Raw genomic sequence first — 10,563 nt, forward strand, 5'->3', positions numbered from 1 at the left:
TCAGAATGATAATTATAGATAACTGCAATTATAATTGGACATGTAAGAAATCTGATTCGAGATATCTCTAAATACTTTATGACAAGTCAAAACTCCATTTAAGATATCTGTAATGATATCATAGATATCTTCAATTGACACGTCACACATACGCCAAGGTAATTAGAGATATCTCTAATTCAGTTTCACAATTATATTTTAAGGTGTCTGAATTGTACCTGCTCCTAGTCGAATCTGCTTTTGTGTGACATGAGACTAAATTTACTCAGCCCCTCCCTGCCTAATGCTTAGTGTTAACTGCTAGTACAAACCCCAAGTCTTTCTGAAAAACAAAATTTCTGAACCCAAGTGCAATATATTACAAAAAAAATGGAATATAAATATGACCTATAAAAATATCCTGTAAGTTTCAGAACTCAACTTCCTTGTTTGTCCAAAAACAGCTTCATTGAAAGCTCATTATTTATACGTTAAATAATAATTCTACATTTCATTAAGGCATTCTCTGTGGTTTGAATTAATTCTAGGCCAAAACATCTTGCTTTTGGGGAACACAGATTGATCTAATAGAGAGACAATATGAACAAAGACCCAAGAGTCAAAGTTGAGTTGAAAGAAAGATATTTTACTTTCTTTCACAGGTTACAGGTTACAACATGGAGCAAACTTATAGAAAGACATTAGGCATATGCAAAATAAAGACAAGATGTCATATTTACATATTTCTGATGTCAAAATAATAAGAATGTAATACAATCTCCCTCATTAAAAATGTGATTTAATAATGTCTGATTTTCTATATTATTATTAAAATGAATAGACGCGCAAGATAAGACTCATTGCCCCTTTAGTTTTGGAATGTCTGATCATCAGCCTTTTATCATGGCATCAGTAATGGTGGCATCTTCCTCCAGGTCCAAAGTGATTTTCTTGCCAACCAGTTTGAAGATGTTCTCTGGTCTCATGCCGTGCGGTTCGGCCACTTTTACTGTCAGCATGTCGAGATTTAATGTCTCACCCTTCTTCAATGTTTTCCGGGCCACCACTGACTTACCCAACTGCAAGAAAGAACATAACCATTGATTGAATGACGTTTGATCATTTTTTGGTTTTATAATCTGTCAGAATGAGCGTTTTATCTGACCTTGCTGTGACAGGAAGCCTCACAGGATAGCATCTGTTTGACCGGCGAACCCATTGCCATCTCAACCGTCCTGATGGCTTTCACCAGCTCCGCCAGCTCCGCCGGCTCCAGTGATGCTGCGTGGTCACTGCCTTTCCAGCTCTTATCCAGGGTCACATGACGCTCCAGGACCTTTGCCCCGAGTGCCACAGCGGCCACAGACACATGGATGCCAGTCTCATGTCCAGAGTAGCCGATGGGAATGTCCGGAAACTCCTTCTGGAACTCCTGCGTAGGAAAAAGGAAACCGAAAGATTCTAAGTGAAACCGAACTACTCAGCTAAAAATACGTTCATAAACAATCATTTTATGGAGTTTATGAAGATGCTATTAAAGTTATTTGTGTCTTACAGGGATCAGACTGAGGTTGACGTGCTCTATTGGCAGCGGATAAGCGCTGGTACACTGCAGGAACGTGAAATTGGGATTGTGCTGCTTGATGGTTTGGTAAACACAGCGCATGGTCTCCATAGACTGCATTCCACTAGAAATCACCATGGGACGACCTACACAAATACACCAAAACATCAGCTTCAAGACATGGCTGCTTCTGGGAGAAAATCAGGTCAAAGTTTTAGTCATTATCACATTACACACATGCCAAATTCTCTAGACTCAAAGCCAGCAACATGAAACTCCAGAAAATCCACACCAGGATTTCTAGGTTTCATTGGCTCTGCTCTCTGGCCAATCAGCACTGTCAATACCTAATTTCTCAGTGCTCCAGAATAACTGACTTCAAGTGCACAAGAGAAGCTTCTCAGATTCAGTTCTCGGTTGTGAGTCACTGTCTGAAATTTTATGTAAGTAGAGGAACATTGTGACCTTGGCAGTGAATCTGACAAACCTCCGTCAAAGGAGAACAAGTTTTCAGCAGCAACACTTTTGAGTTTCTGTAACGACAGCTTCTGGACTTTTCATTTGAAATGTGTGTCAACGTCAGTGAGTTTTACCTTTTTTGGCGGTTTTCTCCAGATAAGGGATATTGTTGGTGTCAGCAGAGGCAACTTTAAAAAACGGCACATTGATTTCATGAAGAAATTCTACAGCCATCTGATTGAGGTAGGGAGAGGAAAAGTTATGAAATGCCTTCCAATCTACTGGGTTTAATATGCACATTTTCTTTTGATTTATAATAAACGTTGAGACCCTATTTCATCTGTTCACCTCATCCATCCCTGATGCAGTAAAGAAGATGCCAACTTCATTGGCGAACTGTTGCAGCTCTCTGTACTGCTGGTGACTGAACTCCAGATGGTGTTTATGAGCCCCGTAGGTCGGGCCCCAGGCGTGAGGGGACGTATACAGACGCTCCAGAGCGAGCTTGGTGAATCTGTGTTCGATCTCGCTCTTTTGAAACTTGGCACAATCAGCTCCACAGTCCTGTGTGGAGTTAAAGTAGGAAGCAGAAGTGGATTTGGTTGACAACAAAAATGAGTTTCACCATATAAGAAATCTAAAAGTTAATTTAATATGATACAATGTGTGAGTTATAGCTCAGGAGCTGTATTACAGAAACGTCCCCTCTTAATTATTGACCTGATATTTGAAAAAATTATATTTCTGGAGTAAAATTACCATGGTTACTAAAGAGATAGGATTCGAAGTTTGGGCCGGTTAACACAGAACATGTTTTTGCAGTTAAAAATGCTGCAAATGGTCAAACGCATCCCTCTAGCATGTGTTTAAATTGAAAAACAAAGGAAAAGTAGCTCAGTGGAATGGAAAAACGCGTTCTGTGTGAACGGCCCTCAGGACGTTTCTCTATACTGTTTCCAGGTCATTTCTTCTGTTTAGAAAAAAATCTGGTAACAAAATACAGGAGGGAAAATCATTAATAAAAATAAATAAATAAAAAATTCCCCCTATTTAAAAAAAAAAAAAAAAAAAAAATTCGATATGCAAACTGTGATTTTGGGGGTTGATATCTATAACCTCACTGTTTTCCCCCATGAAAATAACCGACATCAACATGGTATCAGACTTAACATCTGATAAAGCTGTACTTTACCTTGGCCATTCGGATCATTTTTTTGGCGATTTCTAAGTCTCCCTGATGATTCTGTCCAATCTCAGCGATGATAAAACACGGGTTGGAGCCCCCGATTTTTCTTCCAGGACAAATTTCAAACTCCGCAGACATTTTATAAACTAATTGTTTAACAGATTTATGATTAAAAGGATGGAGATGTGATCACTAGCGTTCTGGCATCAAGCAAAGGGGCCAGAAAGAAAGTCACGCTGCCATTTAAAGAAAAGAGCTCCACCCTAACCTTTGCCAACTCCCACCCACAAAACGCATCTCTCAAAGCATACTTTTGTTTTGGAGGTTGATTTACCTGTGTTTGCAGGTGTAAGAATGGAGAAACTGGAAGAACTGGAAGAGAGGGCTACTCACTGAGAAAACAAGAGAAATTAACATTTGAACTCTCTTGCTATATTACCATCCCCATTCGAGACACAATCACACTTGAGTTGATCACCTCCCAATTTACACATCATTCCCTTCACCCATCCCTACCTGAATTCACCCAAAAATCTATATGGTTTAATATAAACAATTTTCAAACAGTATTATACATGTTTGGTATCATTTGAAATGTCTCAGTGCGACTCGTGGCGATTTGTTACTCAAATTTGCCTGTGATGTGGAGTGTATGCAAAACACTCCGCATCATGTATTTTATAATGTCAGATTCGCATCTTCTCTCTTTATTCCAGAGCATTTGATGTTTTGCATTTATTATCTTTGAAATGATTATTAAATTGGCATGGTACATTTACCTGACATAATAAATTGTTACATTTTATTTTATTCTGATCGACTCAAATTGTTTTCCCAAGTAGATTAAACGGATTTGTATGTTACTGCAAGTTTTGCGTCAGATTAGTGACTAATAATTGGGTGTGTCTTACCTCTGTTTTAATTTAATGTTACTTTAGATAAGTGTACGTGGGAAACCACGGCATGGCCAATCCAAAGCTATTATAAGACAAATAAAGTTGGTTGACGTATCTGTGGTAGTGCCCATACCTCTACTGAAGTAAACGTTACTTTAATTTCAAGTGTATGCAATCACGGGGGCTATACCAAAGTATCTTTGACTGTGTAAGCGTGAATGCGACCGATCTCAGGTATATAGCAATTACCTCTGTTTGGTGACAGAAAGCTGGCAAGCTTGTGATCGTGAGACCCACGCGAGGACCTCTGAGCGACATAGCTTCCTAATATGAACAGGTAAAATATAAGTAAAGAGGTAAATAGAACAATCAAATGTATTGCTAAACTATTATATAACTAATATATCAATAACTAATTGGCAATCTAACCTAAATTCGAGGTCGTCATAAAATGGAGTCAGATATAAAATGGAGTCAGATAAAAGCTTAAATTAAATTCAATTACTTTGCCACGCGGAAAGACAGTAAAGTTCTCTCAGAGACCTTCACCCGTTCTATCGGATGTCGCCTTTGTCCTAATCTAGACAGACTTACACATGTTCCCAGGGCATGCTCCTTCATGAAATTTATTTGTGGGTTTATTCATTTTTACGAAATGGTCTGTTGAGGTGCCATTCACACATGAAAAGTTGGTTGATAACATAACTGCAAAAACAAACTATAGTCAACATTACTTGTTTACTTGGAATATTTGAAGGTCAGGTTTTTCATCTTAACAACATACGTTACACATGAAGAAAACTGACTGTTAATGCTATGTTGTACTTGCCCTTATGAAAAAGTAATATAGGCCTAGTTCATGTTATTGTTTAGGCCTAGCTGTCGCATGTGATACAAGAAGTATATAATTACAGAGCCGTCGCAAGGGCTGTGACAAGTTTTTTTTTTTTTTTTAGGACTGTGACAAGTGATACACTTGACAGGTGTGACAAAGTGATAGCTGACTTGATGGAACGCCTAGTTAAAGTTCATGTTTTTGTCTTTCGAAATACTGGAATAGTTAAAAGACATAACTAAAAGTGAGACTAAGTGCATCGTTATGCTGTTTTTGTCACGGTGAGTGATGAAGCAGACAGGTGAGTATAATGTAACTGAAGTTTATTATGAACAGAAGCACAGAAACCAGCAGATGTAAATGGTGAGTTGAACACAATGACGATAGTTGAATGGAACTTAGCTGATGAATAACAGTATTGTCCTTCACAAGTTGAGAACGGAACGAGGCTGATGGCAGTCGTGGATGAGAGTCACTGACGATGATAGCAGGTTCGTGGAATGGGATCGGAAGACAAGGATGGCAGGTAAGTGGAACAGGTAAGGATCAAAGTAGAGTCTGTGTGTCCATGGAAAGACGAGATCAGACAATGAAGAGTGGTGCAAGTGAATGTATATAGTGAACAGGTGACGAGGTACAGGTGTGGTGATTAGTAATCAGGGGAGAGTGAACGAGTGGGTGGAGTCTGTAGATCTGGTGGAGCCGTGACAGTATTTTTCTGCTTGTTAAAAATGTATTATGCAGTAACAGGCGTGTTCGTGTAAAACAGACTGACAGTGATTCATGCTACATGTCAGTCAGCGAGGCATTGCACGTCAAGTTCATTGAGAGCTTTATTCAGTCCATTTTAAATTCAGATTTTGGCCATCTCTGAAATGGGTCAAACCATAGATATTCCCTTAGAAGTTCAAGTAAAATGCTAGTAATCTGCACTCATTCATGCATGGACGCCTGTAGGATTTCATCTGACGGTACGCACAAAGGGTTTTTTATTTAAAACTATAAAGTTAAATCAGCATATAGGCCTATATAGCCTAACTATAATGTACCTTTCGGACCATCAGTGAGAGCAACTGTACCGCAGAACAAGTGTAGTCTGCAGGAACGATTGCCCAGGGTTCAAGCTGCGGGATAATGGCTTCAAAACAGATAATGGCTTCAAAACGAATGTAAAATGCTAACGAATAACAGAGAAAATATTCAGCAGACACACCCTGACATTTTTTTTGTCAGTTCAACTTAGAAAATGTATTTGGGGTAACATCTACAATAACTGATTTTGTTGACATGAAATAAATTATTTCCATCTCCATTTTGTTAGGCTGTGGACTGATTCAGATATTTTCAACTGCTTTGGCTGAGGGAGCATGTAAATCTCAGCAATTAAGATGTTAGTATATGTGCTACTACTAGCAAATAGCTAGCTATAGTCTATGAATTCAATTGTATGTCACTAATAAAAATGAATATGAGAACATATGAATAATCATAGGGAGTCTTTAAAAATTCACTTTGAGAATGGGTCGCTTAAAATGACTTCCTTCCATGATGTTGAAGTTACATGAACAAATTATGTTTGTTCAACGTAACTGTTATGTGGAACCTGTTGACATAAAAAAGTTAATTAAAGCCAACATATAATTTTTTTGACACAGGGTCAGATTACAGCCTTTATGTGACTTTAATTGAGAGAGAGACTGAGGCATTCAGAACTGGTAGGCAAACACTGAATTTTCATAAACCTTAAACAGTTTCATTATACTATCTTTTATAGCCCAGATTAAGACTTTGCCAGAAATTACATGTGTTTCCAATAAATATCGTTGTTTATATTTGTCTATATTTGACACTTTGTCCCGTAGATGGTCTGCTTGCATGCTTTAACCTCCCATAAGAGTCAAGTCATCTTCATTTATATAGCGCTTTTAACAATGTAGATTGTTCCAAAGCAGCTTTACATTGATAATAGGAAATTTAAAATAAAGTGTTTTGCCTTTATAGCAGCTCTAGATTAATAATAATAATAATAATAATAATAATACATCACACTTTTATAGCGCTTTTCTGGACACTCAAAGACGCTTCACATGGGGAATAAATCAAAACAAAACAAAAGGGGTTTTTAAGGAAAAGCTAGTTTGAACAGGTGGGTTTTGAGTACTGATTTGAAGTTTGGTAGTGAGTCGGAGTTTCTAATGGATGTAGGGAGTGAGTTCCAGAGGGTGGGGGCGGCGATAGCGAAGGCTCGATCCCCCAAGGTCCGGCGGTTAGTGCGGACAATCGGGGTAAGGCGGTTGGTGCCAGCTGAGCGGAGGTGGCGGGTGGGTTGGTGCTGTTCCAGGAGCTCAGTGAGGTAGGGCGGGGCCAGGTTATGGAGGGACTTGTAGGTGAGGAGGAGGAGCTTATATTGAATGCGATAATGAACAGGTAGCCAATGGTAGATTAAAGTTACTGTCCAGCTAAATTTAGTTTGATTGATTCACTTCGATCATTAGTTATTAATTTAAGGGCCGCTAACACAACACCGTTTTAACAGAAAACTCTTAAGTTCTTTCTGCGCAAACTTCAAAAACGCGAACTAGTGAGAACGCCGATGACGTTGCACATGCGTATTACGAGTTCAGTCTATAGGTATTTGCATTTGAATATATGTGCGCAGGCGTGTTGTCTTTTCCTACAAATCAACCCTCAACAAACTACTTTTCTGGCCTTAAAATTAATAATACAGAATTTTTATCGCTTCCATGTAGCCATGCAAACCGGAATTATGCGGACAACGCTTTATCTGTAGAGAGGTAAAGGGAGGGGAGGGAGGCCTTCACAGGGAAGAGCCTAGTTGACATTTCAGGACTACGCTGTCGTCGCGTCCAGGCGCAGGTCCTTCATCAGATCTGGATACAGTCTGGATCCGGCGGACTGCGGTAAACCTCGGGATAAACAGAGAGACTAATATTAGCGTAGATGCCATTCTTCTTATGATGTAATGAGTACATCAGGATTTATGGGAAGTGTTCCCGGTTCCGGCTGCCCTAATATGCAACCTAACATTGAATTATAAAAGTCTATAATGTGTTATGTGTATGCTAGGTCAAAGAGATGTGTTTTTAGTCTAGCTTTGAACTGACAGAGTGTGTCTGCTTCCCGGACAATGTTAGGAAGACTGTTCCAAAGTTTTGGTGCTAAATAGGAAAAGGATCTACCACCAGCAGTTGATTTTGATATTCTAGGTTTTATCAACTGGCTGGAATTTTCGAGTCTATTTAAAAGAATGTTGTGGTCAATAGTATCAAATACAGCACTAAGATCGAGTAACACTAATAGCCGGATACAACCATGATCGGATGATAAGAGCAAATCATTTGTGACTCTGATGAGAACATGTCTCAGTACTATGGTACGGTCTAAATCCTGACTGAAAATCCTCACAGATATCATTTCTTTCTAAAAAAGGAACTTAGTTGTGAGGATACCGCCTTTTCTAGTATCTTTGACAGAAAAGGTAGATTCGAGCACGAATCCGCCCTGGCTCAAGTGCAACTGGCTTTTAAAGGGAATGGGTGATGAGATTCTGATTGGTTTATTGCATGTTAAACCGAAAACACGCCCATTACTCATTAAGAGAATAGAGACAATCCTTTTAGACCATGCGCCGGGCACGCAGACTATTTTTTCTGTCGTTAAACTAGCAAAAGTGGATTGGCCATGCGCTTAGATCCTTAAGATAGGGCCCCAGAGCTTTCTTAAGAATAGTACTGTCAACTAAAATACTTATAGAGCACCTTTAAAGAAGAAGAAGAAGAAAAAAACGGCAGCTGGTGTTGGAAACTGGCAATTTGCTTGTAAAAAAATCGGAATCGGCAATGAAAAATCTATGGATCATGCCTTTCCTGAAGGCCGAGATTTGGGATCTTGTACTTGAAAATATTGGTGACAACTGCTCTATGCCAATTATGGCATTTTCAACCGTGGAACATTCTTAGACTTTTTTGTCATATTCTATCATTGGCTGGAGGCCCTCCTGTCAATATTTTTATTTGAAATTTGGAAGAAATGTTGTCAGTAGTTTGTAGAATAAATCAAAATGTTCATTTTACTCAAACAGATACATAACTGTCACAGAGAACCTCAAGGTCCTTTTTTAATGACATTCCACATGACATTTGTTTCTACATTTGTGAACAGATGTATGGAACAAGAAACTGAAAACTTTCTTGCACGGTTCTCTTCCTCACATTGTAACACTTGAAAATTCAACACATTGTAAATGAGCTTTCAATAAAATGTCTAGGTTACGTATATAGCCTCGGTTCCCTGAGAATGGTAAATGGTAAATGGACTGCATTTATATAGTGCTTTCAACAGACCCATGGCCACCAAAGCGCTTTACATATTGCCTCACATTCACCCATGCATACACCGACGGCGGTGTCAGCCATGCAAGGCGCCATCCAGCTCATTGGGAGCAGCTGGAGTATGTGTTTTGCTCATGGACACCTCGACACTTGGTCAGGTGGAACCGAGGATTGAACCACCAACCTTCCGGTGTCAGGCGTCAGCCTCATAATGCCCCTCGAGCAGACTCTGATAACAAATGTCTCAGCTATGACAGCACCTTGACAGAGCCTTTAGGGAGAAGCCTAACAAAGGGAGTATATCAACTACAACCTTCAATATTACCACTACTTCTAGGAGATTGCAACCCAAAATTTGAAGGGATGCAAACATGAGAGCGACATAACATAATTGCCAAAGACTCTCGCCATCAAAACTCAAGCTTCAGCTCTACTTAAATACCCTAGTGCAATTAGGGGTAAGCGCTCTGCCTGAGCAAAGGTACTTCTCCAGGATCTATAAAAGGCTCAAATCACTGGTCTAAGTTATTGAGTGCAAAATAACTTGGGAGAATGCTACCAGGCAAACTACCTCTACCTGTCAGGTTCTTGAACATGGATCATACTAGAGAGACTTTACGCAGCACCCAACCAAAGGGGAGCAAACAGCCCTACTTTAAGAACCAACAACAGTTGGGGAGGGAGGCAAATTTAAAAAATGGAAATACAAATTTCCCACCACAATACTTAAAGATATATGTATTTATCATGTCAGTTAGACGACTGCCATAAAACTGAAACGATAAATCAGTATATCTTGAAGTATTCTAATGACTGTGTTAATATCTGTGTTGAAGGACTTGGACAGTCCTGGGCTACATCAAAAGGGTGTGACTAAATTGGTAGAGTGGTGCATGAATAATGAACTTGTTATTAATATGAGATTATATTTGGGTCTACATCTGGTACTTGTCACAACACAGAAGACAGACAGGTGTTATAGTGAAAACAGTGTTTATTTAGCAGAGTGGTGTGAAACAGCGGGAACCAGACGATGGTGACTTGTTGACTGATGATGATGACTAAGCTGGCGAAGACTGAAGTGGATTCTCTGTGCAGGTGACGAGTGAACACGAAGCCTCTCACCTTCGAGTATTACAAAACGAGCCAATGGCTAGGAAATGCCAAGGGTCTGCGGAATCTGCATAGCATAACTCCGCCCCACCTTGTGGGTATATAAGGAAGTACTCTGGCAACATGCAGATATGTTTCTTCACTGAGGAGCCGAGACTGAACTCCGGCGTTCCAGCGGT

At 39.5% G+C, this 10,563-nt stretch overlaps 1 protein-coding gene across 1 annotated transcript; it reads right to left on the reverse strand.

Moving 5' to 3' along the window:
• Positions 1–869: 869 nt before the first annotated feature.
• LOC311278121 (N-acetylneuraminate-9-phosphate synthase-like) lies at positions 870–3,326 on the reverse strand (the record flags this gene model as incomplete). The annotated part of the gene is made up of 6 exons (XM_084388709.1): positions 870–1,058; positions 1,145–1,411; positions 1,535–1,689; positions 2,137–2,236; positions 2,351–2,566; positions 3,195–3,326. The coding sequence occupies 6 exons, from the start codon at positions 3,324–3,326 to the stop codon at positions 870–872; spliced, it is 1,059 nt and encodes a 352-aa protein (XP_084244835.1).
• Between the last annotated feature and the right edge of the window lie 7,237 nt (positions 3,327–10,563).

The sequence above is a fragment of the Rutilus rutilus genome (assembly GCF_951802725.1).
Source record: "Rutilus rutilus genome assembly, chromosome: 19".
In the NCBI taxonomy this organism is placed as follows: domain Eukaryota; kingdom Metazoa; phylum Chordata; class Actinopteri; order Cypriniformes; family Leuciscidae; genus Rutilus; species Rutilus rutilus.